The 18,192-nt window shown below is 45.4% G+C and overlaps 1 protein-coding gene and 1 long non-coding RNA gene across 4 annotated transcripts in view; one reads left to right on the top strand and one right to left on the bottom strand.

Annotated features, from left to right (window-relative positions):
• The window catches only part of TSGA10 (testis specific 10), an 81,619-nt gene extending 67,856 nt beyond the window's left edge, over positions 1–13,763 (top strand). For all 3 annotated transcript variants that reach the window (XM_084646325.1, XM_084646323.1, XM_084646324.1), the window contains one exon: positions 10,699–13,763. In XM_084646325.1, the coding sequence (XP_084502451.1) occupies positions 10,699–10,723 (25 nt within the window). In that variant the 3' untranslated portion in view covers positions 10,724–13,763. The remainder of the gene's footprint in view (positions 1–10,698) is intronic.
• Positions 1–17,930, bottom strand: part of LOC311530023 — a 47,130-nt gene extending 29,200 nt beyond the window's left edge. The window contains exon 1 of the long non-coding RNA XR_014713899.1: positions 17,830–17,930. This is a non-coding gene — a long non-coding RNA (uncharacterized lncRNA). The remainder of the gene's footprint in view (positions 1–17,829) is intronic.
• Positions 17,931–18,192: the final 262 nt, after the last annotated feature.

Consider the following 18,192-nt stretch of genomic DNA (forward strand, 5'->3'; position numbering starts at 1 on the left):
GAAGCTGGGGAGGTATGGAAGCCCCCTCACACGCTCCACTGCTCGGGCCCTCGACAGCTGATTGCCACGCCTCTCTGTGGGGTTCTGCTCCCGTCTTTACTGCCAGCCGTGCCTTTCCGCCAGCCGCCCCGCTGGCTGTGCCTCTCCGCTAGCCATTCTGCTAGTCGCTCACCAATATGTCTTCAGGCCCCCCCTACAGCTCTCAATGATTTCAGCTCTTAGTGATTTCAGCTGTTAATAAGGGAGCCTCACTGCTGGTGCACCTGGATAGTCTTCTTGCATCAGAACTACTAGCCCAAAGTAGCTCAAATGCTTAGACCTAGGTATCAGTGATTTCAGCTGTGCAGCATGTAACAAGACTCCTAATTGAGTCTAAATTAGCTCTGTTATTACACAGTGGAGAGAGGAAGGGTCAAAGTGGTGTTTAGGGCCCTCAGAAGGGCCCCACACTACCAGGTGCAAATACCTGTCCCCAACCCCTCTCAATTCACTGGGCTTTGGAACCCATGTCCCTTGCCTAGCAAGTGCTGCTTAGTTGAGGGTGAGTCCCTCAGTCATAAAATGCCAAGTACAGTTCTACTGTCCTTGGTTCACATAACCAGAATAACAATCCGTTATTACTCCTGCCCCAATAACAAAGAGACTGGGGATCCCACAGCAGCCAAAGTGACCGTTTGGATTCTTTTGCCCAGCAGTGTTTGGTGGGGGCATTTTGTTCCCTGCAAGCCCTCACAAACACCTTTAGGCATAAATGGCAGAGCAAACCCAACCATCTCTCAGTTACTTCTTAATGCCAGTGGCAGCAAGACAGAATCTCCACAGTGTTTGACTGCTATCCCATAGCTCTCCATCTTAGTTATACTTAGTGTTCATATAATGTTAGTTTTGTAATGACTGGAGCTGCTCAGTACACCAAACCCCTAGGTTGCCAGTATCCTGTCAGATGTATCACAACTTGCGGATAGAAAAGCAGTACTTGTGGCACCGTAGAGACTAACAAATTTATTTGAGCATAAGCTTTTGTGAGCTACAGCTCACTTCATCGAATGCATGCCATGGAAAATACAGGGGGGAGATTTTATATACACAGAGAACATGAAACAATGGGTGTTACCATACACGCTGTAACGAGAGTGATCTGGTAAGGTGAGCTATTACCAGCAGGAGAGGGAAAAAAAAACCTTTTGTAGTGATAATCGAGGTAGGCCATTTCCAGCAGTTGACCAGAACGTGTGAGGAACAGTGGGGGGAGGGGGAATAAACATGGGGAAATAGTTTTACTTTGTGTAATGACACATCCACTCCCAGGCTTTATTCAAGCCTAATGTAATGGTGTCCAGTTTGCAAATTAATTCCAATTCAGCAGTCTCTCGTTGGAGTCTGTTTTGAAGTTTAAGAATTGCAACTTTTAGGTCTGTAATCGAGTGACCAAGAGATTGAAGTGTTCTCCGACTGGTTTTTGAATGTTATAATTCTTGATGTCTGATTTGTGTCCATTTATTGTTTTACGTAGATAATGTCCAGTTTGGCCAATGTACATGGCAGAGGGGCATTGCTGGTACATGATGGCATATATCACACTGGTAGATGTGCAGGTGAACGAGCCTCTGATAGTGTGGCTGATGTGATTAGGCCCTATGAGGGTGTCCCCTGAATAGGTATGTGGACACAGCTGGCAACAGGCTTTGTTGCAAGGATAGGTTCCTGGGTTAGCGTTTTTGTTGTGTGGTTGTTGGTGAGTATTTGCTTCAGTAAATTTGCTTCTCTACAAAAGAAAAAGGACACTAAACTAAACTACTACATGCCACAAAGGGCCATAACAGTGGTTCCCTTAACCCACCCAGCAATATCATTAATCTACCCAGCTATACTCTTAGCACAGCAGAAGAATCTGTCCTATCTCAGGGCCTCTCCTTCTGCCCCTCCACCCCCATGAAAGTTTTAGGTGCAGCCACTATAAGAACACTAAGGGAGAGTCATGGGGTTGCTGGCCCCTTTAAGGGGAATCCAGGCCCAGGCTAATTTAAAGAGAACAAGACTTTCTAGGCAGTTAATTGAATAACGAGCACCTGTGCCTGTTAAAAGGCCATCAGGGCTCAGTTAGAGGGAGGTGCTCACAGAGAGAGAACTTCTCCTAAGGAAGTAGAGCTCTCGGCGACCACAGGTCCCACGGAAGAAGGCTGTGCAGAACCCTGAGTCTAAGAAGAGAGACTACAGGTCACACAGATCTGGTGGGTTGGGGCTCTCTGAGCATCAGTCAGGAAAAAGGCAGATGACAGCTGCCTGGTCAGTCAGAAAAGGGCAGGTGAAAGCTGCCTGGGAATGAGAAGTTTGCAGATGAGAGCTGCGCGAGCCAAGAGGCTGTACAGCATGTGGTTCCGGGGGAATTACTGAAAGCTAGAGAGCAACAGAGGGTTGTGCCTGCTGACTTCTAACCTGGACAGCCAAAGCTGAGAGCCAGAGAGCTGAAGGCAGAGGAGTGGCAGACTTATCTGTTGATATCTCCATGCTGGAGAGCTGAACCCAGAGGTCTAGGGGGAGTGAGGATTGCACCCGTAGTGAGGAAGAGGAAGATCTTCGAGCAGAGAGACTGTACAGGTTCCCGCTGGGAAGAGCAGGATTTTAAGGACTCTCTATGCTGGATGTGGGAAATGGACTATGATTGGGACTCACGTTGGGGATTATTTGAACAATGTTTCGGTAATAAACCAGCTCCAAGGAGGGGTATTAAGCAAGAGACCCTAAGTGGTATTACTGTGTGATTCTTGAGGGGCCTTGAGAATAGAGAAACTGAGAGAGGGAGTGCTATGGGGCAGGGATGCACCGCAACAGGGAGAGATGGGGTTTTTAGTCTCCTGCACTGTCTCCTGTTCTTCTTGACTGAAGAAATCAATTCTATTTAGCCTCCAGGCCAGACAAGATTATTCCCATTCTCCAAGGAAGCTTTTAAGATCCCTTATATTTTCTCTTGCAGCACTCCAACAGTCTCAAGGGATTTATTTCAGGCGCTTTTTAGGTCGGGCAAGGTCATCTTCCCCCCATGTCCCCACGTGCATCAAACCATGCAGGAGAGCAGAGTGATGTGAGCCCAGGAAGAGTCCCTCAGGCTGGGCAAAGCCAGGTGCTGTGACCCCTCTGAACAACCTGCTTTCCCAGACTCTGTATACTAATGCACAAGCGCTGAACTGCTGCACGTGCGTGTTGTGCCATAGCTGCTGCCCTGAACCCAACAAACCCTGGGGGGATGTGCTGAGAAAGATGAATGAAGTCACCAGAAAAATATTTGATATGTACTATTCAGTTCCCCATTGCCACTTGTACAGATCTGCCATCTACTGGTTATCTGAGATTTAACAGGAGCTAGAAATGTGTTTATTTTGTCAATAGAGTCTGATGGAAACTCACGGCTTTCCCATAACAGGTTTAATTATGCTATTTAGGACTCGCTTTTTATGGTTGCCAACTTCTTATTTCTTCTCTTGTAACTCACTGAGCATTATACATTAAATGTTGTGAATAAGATGCCTTCCTTTCCAGTTTCTAAGCTTTTGGAAGATTCAGATAAGAGTTCTGTAATCCAAAAGCCCTCTTCCTAAAGGAGATATCCTTTCTTGCCCATTAGTAAGTTTTAGTCAAATATAAAACAAAGACTAAAATCCTTCTGCAAATTAGAGTATAAATCAATCCCTTTCCCCTTAAGCCAACTCAGTCAGAGTAAATCCAAACAAATAATATTCAGCATGGTCTTCAGTCATTATCGCAGGGGAAGGTACAGTTCTTCGAGTGCTTGTTCATGTCAATTCCAATCAGGAGTGTGCAAACGCATGTGCATGGTAGCCAGAAGATTTTTCCCATAGCAGCATCCATCGGGTCAGTCGGGGCGCCCCCTAGAGTCGTGCCTCAATGGTGCTCAATATAGAGCCCTGCTGACCCACTACCCCCTCAGTACCTTCTTACCGCCAGTGATGGTTAGCTGGAACGTCCCATAGCCCTTGCTTTAGCAAGCGCCTTTATCTTTGTAATTTGGATATAGTTTGTCTGTAGTTAGTTATTGTATAGTAGTTGTTTATAGTTAGTTTAGGGTTAGTTGGGGGTATTCACCCCCCCCCCTTCTGACTCTCTAGAGTCGGTGTATGCCCTGGTCCCCGAGGTTTAAAGACTGTGAGGTCTGCACTAAGCACATGTCAGAGTGACCTTCATGCCTCTTTTTTAAGGTGCCATGGGGAAGGTCACCAAAAGTACTGTTGTAAAATCTGCTGCGAGTTCTGTCCCAGAACTGTTAAAGAAAGGGAACAGCGGCTTAAAGTTCTCCTTTATGGAGGCAGCTCTCCACCCCCACTCAAACCCAGGGTCCGGGGACCCTGCACCAGCATATCCTCGTTAGCACGGAGCGCTCCAGCACTGTCATCCCAGGAACTGGTGCTAAGGAAGGACTCTTCACAAGACGCTCGGCCCCGGCACAGCTCCTCCCATGGCCAATTGGCAGATAGGCACCGTTCTCAGTCACCAGTACCTCAGAAGACAAAGAAGCTGAAGAGAGATCATTCTCCCCCGGCCAAATCCAAGGAGCCAGTTGGGCCACAGCACCAGATTCCTGGGCAGGGCCACGTCAACTCCTGCCCAGGCGAGGCAGTTGAGTCCAGGCCTGCCGCACTTGCCAGACCCTAGTATCCAGCAACTGCCGCTCCCCTCGAGACCAGAAGCTTTTGAGCTGGCTCAGGACTTGCTGCAGCTCACGGTGTCATTTTTGCACCCTAGGACAGTGGAGACACCGCGCCATCAGCACTACCCCGCCCCCAGGTGCAATCAAGAGGAAAGCCAGCGATGATGTCCCAGCGCTCTCCTTCTCCACAGCACCCTCCGGCACCAGCATCTCCAGAGAGAGAGCCCAGTTGGTCCCTGAGCTCCCAACGATTAATGCCCCGAAGTACGGCTCCTCTGTGGTCGTCTTTTTCAGAGACCTTGGAGTCGGAGTCAGACTCCTGCAGCTCTGATAAGAACAAGAGCAGGAGCAGGAGGTCCAGATCGCGACGGGAGAGATGGGTTTACCCAGCACTCGGGCTGCCGCCGTGGCAGAACCCATCGCAGTGGCCCTTCTGGACTCCCTGGGCCTTCCACCAGAGCCAGGAAAGGAACCAGGGGTCCCGCTCAGGAGCAACTTGGGTAGCTTCGGCCACCTTTATTCCACCTTCGGCCGAGTGACCAGGCACTGAGCCGCCACCACCTACGTCGACGCCATCGGCTGCAGTACCATTGCCGACACCGGCTTCGGCACCGAAATCAGCTTTGGCGGCGGTACCAACAGCGGCTCAGATACTGATACCAGCATAGAGTTCGGAGCTGACAGCCCCAGCACTGAGGGGCACGGCAACGTCCACGTCAGCACCTGTCCAGGACCCCCGAGAGTCATGGAACCCCTTGGCTGCTGACGAAAGGAAGCAGCTGCCTTTCATGGGGACCTCCTCCTTGTCATTGCCAAACGAGACACTGGTGGGCACTGCTTGAAGACAGAAGGGTGTTGCAGCACTTGCTGCACAGGGTTGCCCAGGATCTGGGCATCAAGGCAGAGGAGGTAGTTGAGGATTCTGATCCCGTGGTGGATATCCTCATCCTCATGACCGCTGGATCTTCTCATATTGCCCTGCCGCTCATAAAAATCATTGCAGGCACCACCTTGACCCTGTGGCAGACCCCAGCCTCATTGCCACCCACTGCCAAGTGCAACTAACAATGAAACTTTGTGCCCTCTAAGGGCTATGAACACCGATATTACCACCCGCAGCCTGATTCCCTTGTTGTGGACGCTGCCAATCAGCACAAGTGGCAAGGCTTCCAAGGGTCCTTCCCCAAAAATAGGGAGGCTAAAAGACTCTACCTTTTCAGGAGAAAGGTCTGTTCTATAGGTGGATTGCAGCTTCGAATTTCAAACCAGCAGGCCATTGTTAGTTGGTACTCTTATAACACCTGTGTGGCAATGGCAAAATTTGCGGGCCTCCTCCCCCTAGACTCCCGTGCCAAGTTTTCAGCCTTGGTTGAAGAGGGCAATCTAATCTCCCAAGCTTCCCTACAGGCTGCGCTGGACGGTGCTTATGCCACCACGAGAGTCATGGATACAGGAGTGGCCATGGGAATGGGCTCCTGGCTCCAGGTCTCTGGTCTCCTGCATGAGGTCCAGCAGACCATATAGGACCTCTCCTTTGGGGGTGTGACTCCGTTCTCTGAGAAGATGGATAAAAGGCTGCATAGCCTGAAAGCCTCCATCAAATCCTTGGGCCTACACACTCCCACCACACAGCGGAAGCACATCAGGCCACAACCTGCTCCGCAATTCTACCAAAAGGATGGCTCCTGGAGGAGGAATAGGAGTGGCAGGAAAAGGCTGCACCCGTCCTCAGGCCAGGGCTCTGTCCAGCCCAAGCCACTGTCCAGCCCGAAACAGGCCTTCTGAAGGCGCACCAGAGCAAGAACTGGATCCACCCCGCCTTACTTTTTCATCCCAACTATCCCCTTTCTACTGTGCATGGTCCCGTATCACTTTGGACTGCTGCTGCTCTGCACAATAGAGAGGGGAAACTCCATCCAATTATATGCCCTCCCCCTCTTCCCCCCCCCCATTCCCCGTTCCTCTTCAGGGACCCTTCTCACAAGAAACTCCTCATATAGGAAGTGCACTTGCTCCTATTGCTAGGGGCAGTGGAAGAGGTTCCTCAGGAGCAGAAGGGCAAAGGCTTCTAGTCCCTAATACCAAAATCCAAAACTGGGCTCAGGCCCATCCTAGACCTGCGAGAACTCAACAGGTTCGTGAAGAAACTCAAGTTCTGCATGGTCTCTTTGGTGTCCATCATCACTTCATTGGATCCAGGAAACCGGTATGCCGTCCTTGACTTGAAGGATGCATACTTTCACATAGCAATAACTCCATCCCACAGAAAATACCTCACGTTTGTGGTGAACAACACCCACTACCAGTTCACATTCCTCCCATTCGGCCTGTCCGCGTGTTCATCGAGTGCATGGCAGTCGTGGCCGTGTTCCTACGCAGGCGACAGGTACAGGTGTTTCCGTACGTCGCTGACTAGCTGATCAAGGGCCGATCCAGGACTCAAGTGGAGATTCAAGTCTGGGATTGCTTGGACATGATCATAACCCTGCCTCACCTGGTACTCGACTCCTTCCTGTGCTGGCTCGACCTCAGTATGTACAGGCGTCCCCTTCACCAGCCCTCAGTCATCTCTCTCGCTAGTGACAGATGCATTAGCCTTGGACTGGGGAGCACATTTGGGAGACCTCAGTACACAAGGCCTCTGGTCTCAGGTGGAACTCACTCTCCATATCAATGTCAGAGATCTGAGAGCGGTACGCCTGGCATGCCAGACTTTCTGAGCCCACTTGACAGGGAGATGTGTATCAGTTATGACAGACAACACCATGGCAATGTTTTATATCAACAAGCAGTGGGTGCACACTCCTCTCCCCTGTGCTAGGAAGCCCACATGCTGTGGGACTTCGGTGTGTAGAGCATTCGACACATCTACAAGCATTGTACCTCCCTGGAGTACAGAATGAGTTGGCGGACTATATCAGCAGGTTGTTCCATGGCCATGAATGGTCCCTTCACCTGAACATTGCAAACTCAATCCCCCATCAGTGGGGCTTTCCCCAGATAGACCTGTTCACCATGCAACGCACCAGGAAGTGCCAGTAGTTTTGCTCCTTCCTGAATCACAGCCTAGGCTCCATCGCAGACACATTCCTCCTCATTTCTTATAAGTGTTTCTGCCTGTCCCTCTTGTTCACAAGGTGCTCCTCAAGATATGGAGGGAACAAGCTTCGGTGATATTGATAGCTCCAGCCTGGCCCCACCAACAGTGGTATACATCACTCCTAGAAATGTCCATGGAAGCTCCAGTCACCTTGCCACTCTTCCTGGACTTACTAACTCAGGATCATGGCCGTCTCCAACACCTGAACCTCGAGTCACTGCACCTCACGGCATGGAAGCTCCATGGCTACACCCAATGGAGCTTTCTTGCTCGGATCAGGTTAGACAAGTCTTCCTTGGCAGCAGGAAACCCTCCACAAGAGCCACCTATCTTGCCAAGTGGAGGAGATTTTCAATCTGGTCGGCACAACACCATTTGTCCCCAACGCTTGCCTCTGTGCCACTTATACTGAACTATCTTCTCCATCTCAAGCAGCAGGAGCTGTCCATGTCATCAATAAGGGTTCACTTGGCTGCCATCTCTACCTTCTATCTAGGCGCAGAGAGCCGCTCGGTCTTTGCTAACCCTATGGTCAGCTGTTTCCTTAAAGGTCTCAACAGGCTATACCCGTGTGTCCCACAGCCTGTCCCAGCTTGGAACCTCAGTCTTTCCAGACTCATGGGACCACCCTTTGAACTTTTGGCGATGGGCTCCCTATTCTATCTCTCATACAAAGTAGCGTTTCTGGTAGCGATAATCTCAGCTAGGAGGCTGTCTGAGCTCAAGGCCCTGACATCAGAGCCCCCTTACACTGTGTTCTATAAGGACAAGGTTCAGCTCAGGCCTCACCCAGCTTTCCTCCTGAAGGTTCTCTCCCAGTTTCACATCAGCCAGGACATCTTCCTCCCAGCGTTCTATCCTAAGCCGCACTCGAGCAGCAGGGAGCAAAGGCTTCACTCATTGGATGTCTGCAGAGCGCGAGTGCTAACATCGAGTGAACTAAGCCGTTCCAAAAGTCTGTCCAGTTATTCGTGGCAGTGGTGGACAGAATGGAAGGACTTCCTGTCTCTTCTCAATAGATTTCATCATGGATCACATCCTGCACCTGTGAGTGCTACAACCTGGTAGGGGTGCCTACTTCTCCAATCACTGCACACTCCACCAGGGCTCAGGCCTCTTCAATAGCATTCCTGGCACAGGTTCCCACCCAGGAAATCTGCACAGCAGCGACATGGTCCTCCGTACATACTTTTAGCACACACTGTGCAATCACCCAGCAGGCCAGAGACAATGCGGCCTTTGGAAGAGCAGTGCTCCAATCAGTGGACGACTCCAACCCCATCTCCTGAACTTGGGCTTGTGTGTCACCTGATTGGAATTGACATGAACAAGCATTCGAAGAAGAAAAAGCGGTTACTCACCTTCTTGTAACTGTTGTTCATTGAAATGTTGTTCATGTCCATTCCAATACCCACCCTCCTACCCCTCTGTTGGAGTAGCCAGCAAGAAGGAATGGAGGGGGAGGTGGGTCGGCAGGGCTCTATATTGAGCACCATGGAGGCGCGACTCCAGGGGACGCCCAGGCCGACCTAACGGATGCTGCTATGGGAAAAATCTTCCAGCTGCCGTGCACGTGTGCGCACACACACCTGATTGGAATGGACATGAACAATGCATCTCGAAGAACAACATTTACAAGAAGGTGAGTAACTTTTTTCTTTCTTAGGTATTGTCTACACATAAAAGTTCCACTGGTTTAATTTACTGAATGAATTTAAATTGATATAAACCACATATAAACCAATTTAAGTTTGTCCACGTAAGAGTTTCTATGGGTTTAATTAAATTGGTTTTTTAACAAAAACAAATTTTTAAACAAAAGGGTGTGTATACAAACTCCTTAGTTCCCAAAGGAATGTACTTCCTGAGCTGCTGTTTTTCTTCTTTCCTTTTGTTTGGTTTTTGGGACTGAATGTTCAAGGTGGTAATCTTGCCCAGTTTTTTGACAATTTAGACAAACTGGAGGGAACTCAGCCACAGTAATTGAGACTAGATTGAAAGAAGAAAAAACAATGTAAAATATGTATCTTGACCAAATTAATAACAAAAATATTTTAAGGTTGTTAAAACTTGTAAAACAGAAAAATTGCTTAGGATGGTTCAAACAGGTAAAATTAGGAGTTAATACAACTATTTTCTTCCTGTAAGATCTTATTATACTATGAAATAGTCCTTCAACAGAAGTGATGAAATCATATTTATCACCTGAATCATTGATAACTGGACAAATCATTGGACAAAGTAGACACAATTCACCATTGGAAGGAGAGACCTTTTTCATAGCTGATATCTGGTTCTATATGTTGACATTACCAGCACTCTTCTTTCACTCCTCCTGCCTTCCTGCTCCTCTGCCTCATAAAAACAAATCAAGTGGCTGGACTGTGATCTGGTTGGAGACTAAGTCAGCCAATTAACATCTTTGTTTCAGTGGGATTGTGGCATCAGAAATAAATTAGACAATAATTGTCTTCTCCCTCATACTTTTTTCATCTTCTTCTTCTCTCCTTTCCTGATATCTTCGTTTCATAATATTTAGTGCATTTATCTCATGAGTTTCCACTGCCTGTAAAATAGTACTCCTCTGTTTCTGTAAAGTGAACCCAAATGGTGTGTACCTACTATCCTGCTCAGGAAGTAGGAAAGGCTCTTGATTTTTCAGAGATGGTGGAAGGAGCCCAAAGTTCCCTTTGACTTCAGTGGGCATTTTGGGTGCTCATTGCTTCTGAAAATTGGGCTATTAGCGCCTAATCCTGCAAATCCTCTGTGCATGGAATCCCTGTTGAAGTGAATCGTTACTTACGAAGTGGAGTTACTTACAAAGGGGGCTTGCAGGATTAAGCACTTAAGTTTTACACATATAAACCTCTGAATGGGTTTCTATATTAAGTGAATATAAGAACAATTCAACTTCACACTTTTTCTTCTCTTGTAGGAATTCTACATTCAGGGACTTCTAACATTACTCAGGATGACTTGAAAAGAATCAGCACATCCTCTAGAAAGCTGCAGGTTTAAAATTGAACTCAGGGTTTGTTAATTGTTTTTCCCTGATGACTGCTACATTACGTTAAATATATGTTAATATACCAGTGTAAGAGAACACATACTCTGAAATTATTTTATTTTGGTCAATGGAAAGAAATCAGTCTTGATGTTCTGAATTTTTTGATACAGTTAACCTTTACTATTTAGTGCCATATCACAATGACCCATTTCAGGAAACAGAAGGAGAAATGCACACAGCTGCATCTGTACATTGATAGTGTGCAAAGGAAAAAGTTTGTATGTTCCCCTATTAAAAAAGTATACGGTAGTAGGGAAAATGAAGAAGAGTGTAACAATACAAAACTTACAACAGATATTCGGATGCAGATTGTTTTTTAAGTTGGTTGTATTTTTGCCAAGGTATGTTGTGTTTACATTTGCAAGCATGTGCCAAGCCTTCTCTTCAAGATGAGGCATATTCTTCTCTTAATTCCTTAGTTTTGCATTTTGATACTCTTGGGATTAACATCAGGTTTTATTCATTTTTATTTCAAAGCCAGTAAATCTATTACCCATCTATTAAAATTAGTATGAGTGTCTGTTACAAATATATACATACTATGATTGGAAGGAGTATTTAATTATTGAGCATATTACAATTGTGCTAACCTCTTATTAAATTTTATTAATGTAGATAAATGTTATTTGTAAAGATATCTGTATTTTAAATTAATTTGCTTAAAATTTAAAAGAAAACTAATACAAGTCTTAGGGGCTAGGTGACTTTTGTTAATCCATGTCAGATTCTTGCACTCTTCAGATGTGAGGTGCAGGCTTGACAGGTTTTATTCAACTCTTCCAAGTCATTTTATAAACCTATCACTAAAAAATGGATTTAATATGAATTTTAAAGCCTACGTAAAACTTTATCCCTGCTATAACCTGTCTGGGTTTATTACCATTTCTATGTCTGGAAACATTGAAAAATAATGCTGTTGTTTTATTTCCAATAATTTTCCATTTGGCCCTTTCCCTTAATTTTTATTGAGACTTCTTCACCCTTGTGGCCACAGTAACACAAGGAAACCTTTTGAAAATGTTTTATGTAGTCAGTCTTTTCTTTGGGGGCAGGGAGGATTGGTCATTCTAATGGTTTACTCTGGTATGTGTTATATACATACACATACATACATCACTTATGGTGGCTTTCATATTCAGCTTTCAAATGCCATTCATTTCCTTTGAAACCTACTGGTATGTATAGCACATATCAAAACTTTTTATAGGAAAAGAAAGCATTCTTTAAAAAAAATCTTTTAAAAAAGTATTTTGAGGAATAATGTGCAAAAACAATTGTTTGTAACATATATATTTTTATAACAAAAATGCTTAAGTTTAGCCTTCCGCTCTCTAGCAACCATTCTCTAGTCTTCTGTTCAGGAGACCTGGGTTTAATTTTTGAGGCTTGATTCTGCAATCTTTATTTTAAGTGACTAGTACTTAGCCGCATGAATAGTCCTACTAACATTAATGGTATGAATAAGGACTGTGGGATTAGACCTTGGTATTATCCTTTTGCTCATTGGGCTGCTAATAGGTTGGGAATTCTGCACACAGCTCCAGAATATCTGAGAGAGAGAGAGAAATTTGTGCCATTCAACACTGGGGCTGCGGTCTGATTTTAGAAGCATTGATGGGGTCTGAAGGGAATTTGATTATCCTTATCCATAAGACTAATGTGGGCAACTTAAGGCATGAAGAGGGAGAAGTTAAGTAAGAAAAAATGAGGTATCCTCAAGACTGTACATGGTATACAAAGGTCCACCCCAGAAACATGAATTTTCAAGTATTCATGTTAATAGAAACAATGAATGCTCTGTGCCTGCATAGAAAAATTAGTTAATTTTTGATGATATACTATCATCAAAAAGTAAAAACTCAAGATTATTTTAAGAAACTTGTTGGTACTGCCTTTTTTAATCAGAACTGATTAGAGCCAGATTAAGAGAATACCGCTTCAAAATAACAGTATTAGATGTGACACTTTCATAATAATGTTCAGGGCTGGCCTTTGTTTAGAAAACACTAAGCGAACCAGAATTTAATACTCCCCTATATCCATGGACCTCTTACTGCTAGCCTTACTGCAGTATAGACTGTACATAGAGACTAAGATTTCTGAGGTGGGATGGATGGACAGGAGGAACGTAACAGAAGATGGCCTTTAGTCATGAATTTGGGATGGGTTTAGGCCTGGTTTCCAGGAGCATTTAGTTGCTCTATATTTGTGCATATTAAAAATGAATACAATATTAAAATAAGAGAGCTTGGACAGGATCTGTGGGCTGGTAGTGGCACTATCACTGCATTTAACTGAAACTGAGATCAAAGAATGAAAGGGAGGGGAGAGGAAAAAATGTGGAAGAAATAAACTGACTTGGCTTTAGTTTGTGAATCACCAATGTAACATGAAAAACTAAAACCTTGCTGAGATTCTTGTTCAGCTATAGACTGATGAGGGGGTTTGGACAGTATTAGTTCACTGAGCACCGTAGGCTATAACAGTATATTCTAAAGTCTTGAGACTGTTACTTCATTCAAGCATGTTAAACTTTGCTTCATTTCCTAAGTGAAAATTATGTAATGAACTAAACCAGGACAGTATTTATAGCTTTTTCCTATTTCTGACAACAGCCTTTTAATCTTTTTAATAACATATCTCTTTTCACCCCTTAAAACAGGAAAGTATATTGAATGTGTTCAGATTTAAATGTTTATATAACATTTGCAGTGGTTTATCTTTCCTCATACTGTGGGATCTTGGTGGTAGGGCAGTTTTCTTGTCATTTTATTACAGTAGTCTTGTTTGGAAATAAATAAATGGATTATTTTCATATGTTTATCATTTCTGTTTCTTGTTGGTATATTGTATGTGACATTTAGAAACACTAAATACTGTAATGTTTGTTATGCTTTCATATTTCATTTAATCATTTTATTATTTGCAAACAATCTGAGAAATAGTATTTTTTTACATATTTGAATTTGATAACATAATTGTATTTGTTTTCTAGAATGAATAAAATCATACTAAATCTGTTGAAGTTTTATTTAACTTGTTCTCAGCTATTTATGAAATGCTATAAAATCTGAGTTTGTGTAACAAAGCATGCTAAAGTAATTCAAAAGGAATTCTTTAAATATTATCTGAGCAGCAGCCATTCTCGGTTCATTTGTGATGAATTCATCCTGTGATTTGTGTTTCACTGGGTTCTGCTTACTCAAGGTTGTGGACACCGTTTCAGGGTAAGCCAACAGAAGATATTTTCCTTAAACATCACTTACTATTAACAGGAGCCACAGTTAACAGTAAAGTGCCTCTCACCTTAGTCCATGTCACATGCTTCATCTGATTTTCTTTTTCAGAGGGAAGTGGTTTATACAAAACACTGTTTCCCTTACCTTTATAATTCCAGAAACTCAGCAGGAGAAATTCATAACACCCTGCTAGACAGAAACCATTTCAACATCTTTTTAACAATCCCCGCAAGCAGACTCTTATTAACATGTGAACAGTCTGGACCAATGGGGTTTATTCTGTTGTTTCAAAGCAAATTGATCAATTACCAGATTAATTTTTTTCTCACTCCCCTGAAAGCTCCTGCTGCCAGTTGCTTCTAGAGCAGTGGTCACCAACTGGTAGATCGCAATCGACTGGTCGATCACTGAGCTTCTGCCAGTCTATTGCAATCTCTGGCCGCTAAAAATCTGGTGGTGCAGCGGGGCTAAGGCAGGATCCCTGCCTGCCCTGGCCCTGCCCTGCTCCCGGAAGCAGCCAGCATGTCCCTGTGAGGGAGGAGCAGGGGCAGGGGGTCTCCACACATTGCTCCTGCCTGCAAGCACTGCCCCCTCAGCTCCCATTGGCTTGGAACTGCAGCCAATGAGAGCTGTGGGGGTGGCGCCTGCAGGGATGGATAGCATGTGGAGTCAGGTACCCCTACCGGAGGTCGCAGCGCAGGGATGTGCTAGCAGCTTCCGGGAGCAGTGTGGGGCCAAGACAGGCAGGGAGCCTGCCTTAGCCCTGCCGCCTGAGGTAAGTGCCACCTGCTGGGAGCCCGCATCCCAACCCTGAGCCCCCTTTTGGAGCCAGCATCCCATACCCCCTCCCGCACCCCAACCCTGAGCCTCCTCCCAGAGCCAGCACTCTGTACCCCCTCCTTCACACCTGAGGCCCCTGCCCCAAACCACCTCCTGCACTCCAGCCCAGAGCCCCCTCCTGCACCCAAAGTCCCTCCCAGAGCTCACACCCCTCACCTCCTCCTGTACTCCAACCTCTGCCCCAGGCTCATCCTGGACCCCCTCCCACACTCCGAACCCCTCGGCCCCACCCCAGTGAAAGTGAGTGAGGGTGGGGGAGAACGAGGGAAGGGGGAATGGAGTGAGCGGGGTGGGGCCTCAGGAAAGGGTAGATCCTGGGTTGCACTTAATTTCAAAGTGATCTTGTGCTTAAAAAGGTTGGAGACCACTGTTCTAGGGAGAGTTCAAATTCTCCTGCCTATGCTCAGCCAGCTTCTTTTAGCTTCAGCTTTTCACCTGATAAAATGCCCACAGTCTAGAGATTACTTTGGTAGCAGAATTCTGATACCAGAACTAGGATGTCTACCTCTCACCAACTAGTCCAGCCCAGTGTTAATGCACCCTTCAGAGTACAGGCTGTAGAGTGTTACATAGCAGCAAGGCCTGCAGCAGCAAACAGGGCCACTCCAGGTGAGGTGCCTTCTCTTAAGCCTACAGTAATATTTAGTTCAGAAATTAGATTTTTCAAGCCTTAAAAGATGATTTTTAAGAAAGCATCCATGAATGAATGGGGAAGGCTTTTAAATAAGGGTTTAAATGAGAGTTAACAACATGATATGGAAGGGGAAGCTATCTCACTATGAATAAAATTGTTTTAAGAAAAATATATACTTAGTCTCTAGCCCCCAAGGGCTTAAAGAAGTATATACACTGTCTCATTGATCCGTACTGAAGGATCTGTGAGGAAGTTAAATCTTTAATTCACAACTACTTTAATTACACAAGAAGTAGGGCATCTGGGGAAAGTATATTCTTATATATTAAACAAATACTTTTATATGAACCTCTACAAATTCTAGTTGATCCCCAGCAGAGGTAGTGTGTATAAAAGGGAAGTGAATGAATTGGTAAGTCTGGTGGTGTCAAGAAGTGTGATTGCCTGAGCATGTGGGAAAGGATTTCTGCATCAGAAAGTTCAAGAAGGGTTTTGAGTTTGGGACATTTTTCAAAAGGAAAAAAAATTACTATCTGGATGAGTTGAGGAAAATATTCAGTTTTTCTTATGTCCTGGCACATGTAATTTGGGTTGGATTGGGTTTAAAAACATGTATCCTTAGCTGACACATTAAGTCAATGCCAGTAAGGCTTTTTTAATACAGTTGTATCTTTCAGAAGGTAAAAAAGTAAAAGTCTGTGAACGTATACACTTAACATTTATAAATAGTCAAATTGAAAAAGTTATATGTAATGTTCCCATCTAAAGACCGCCATTGCTAGCTGGTCTTCCTTTCTACCATATTGTAATTTGCTTCTGCCTTGGCTTTCTGTGGCTTGAGGTCTGATCTTACTCCCACTGAAGTCCATGAAACAATTTTGCCACTGATTTCAGTAGGATCAGATTGGTCCTGAAATTAGTCTGAGGTTTCCTACCTCTGCCTTCTCATAGGGGAATGGTTAACAACTGACACTCCCAGTGTTTTTTCTTTTGAGGTGTGAAAGAGAATAAATATGTTCATAACAGATGAAATACACACCCATGCAATTATATACAGAACACAAAGAAAGCAACAATCTTCTCTATTTTCAGAGTTGCCCCGCAACTTGGCTGCTGAGCAATATGCTTCTCAAGTTTACCATTCTCTCAGCTCTTCTGCTCCCAGGTGCAGGACAATCAGATTCAGAGAAAATGGCAAAATAAACAGAACAGAGAATAAATAGCAGCAGTGAAGGTTTTCTGAAGTTGCTGTTCAGTGTGATTTTTCTTTTTATTGTTATATTGTACTTTTGCAGTTGTTTCTGTCAAACAATTTAAATTGGCAAATCCAGTTTTTGTTTGAACAAAGCAGTAAATAAACTTGCACCTTTTTATATTTTTTCTGTTGTGAAAAAGGCTGTCTTAATTTGGCATGTGCATAGTTATTAATGAAGCCTTTTGGGGGAAAAATTGTCTAAATATGGATAAGCTAATCTACTTATACTACTAAGCATTTTTAATGTGGCTATTCCAATGGGCACTTGCCCTTAGACAAGATTGTGGCTATTTCTTATGCACTGTAATACTTTCTTTTTAAAATGTATGGTGAGAAAAGTGACTATGTAAAAAACATAACTACTCCTTACTCTGCAGAATCGCTTTCTTGGCTCGTCTTTTGATGTGGCAATAGGGACTCCACAGTAAAGGTTGGAACGAATGTCTTGTTATGACTGATTTTTACACGCTCCCTATCTTTTCCAGAAAGAAAACAATATCCCTGAAGGCAGAGCTAGGGGTGGAATTGGGGATGTGGGAGGAGCTGGGCCTAGAGGTGGAGCTGGTCTGGGATTGGGGAGGGAATGAGGGCAGAGCAGGGAGCGGAGTGCAGGTGGAACTGTTCTGGGGGTAGCGAGGGAATGAGAGGAGAGCTGGGAGGGGGGCGGAATGGAGCAGTGGCTTGGGTTGGAGCTGGTCTGCGCGTGGGGAAGAGATGAGGGCAGAGCTGGGCCTATAGAGGCAGAGCAGGACTGGGGGCTGAACGGGGCGGGGAGAGGAGTGAGACTGGGCGCAGAGCAGGGCTGGAAGTGTGGCACTACCTCCCCACCCCCATGGGGGTTGGCCCCAGCCCTGCCCGGGGGTGGATGCACCTCACAATTTGGGAACCACTGATTTAGGTGGTGCAGCATGCCTTTTAACACCTCAGAGATCTACAGCATTGGTGTACTCACTAGCCCATCATCACGTGGACAAGATGGTTCAAGTACCAGCTCAGGTTTTGTCCTCCCTGGACTGGTGGCTAGAACTTACGAATATTTGTGAGGGAGTTCATTCATTTGCAGGTCACCAGGAGTGATCTCTTTGACTGGATGTGTCTAGGTCCATTTTCCAGCAACGAGGAACTTCCTAGATGGACCTGTTTGCACCAAGAGGAAACAGAAATGTCATATTGTTGTTCTAGCATGGGTCACTACCTGGGTTCACTGTTAGCCGACGGCCAAGGATGTTTGGTGAGGTGCCAGCTATGCCCGTTTATACCATCCGTGACTTTAACCGCTAGGACGCACTGTCCCTTCGCGGCGGGCAGCCCGGGCTAGGCTGACGGATGCCCCAAGGTCCTAACCACCCGTGACTTTAACTGCTAGAGCTCAGAGCTCCTTCGCAGCGGGCAGT

Source organism: Lepidochelys olivacea (assembly GCF_965140295.1).
Source record: "Lepidochelys olivacea isolate rLepOli2 genome assembly, chromosome: 1".
NCBI classification, from domain to species: Eukaryota; Metazoa; Chordata; order Testudines; family Cheloniidae; genus Lepidochelys; species Lepidochelys olivacea.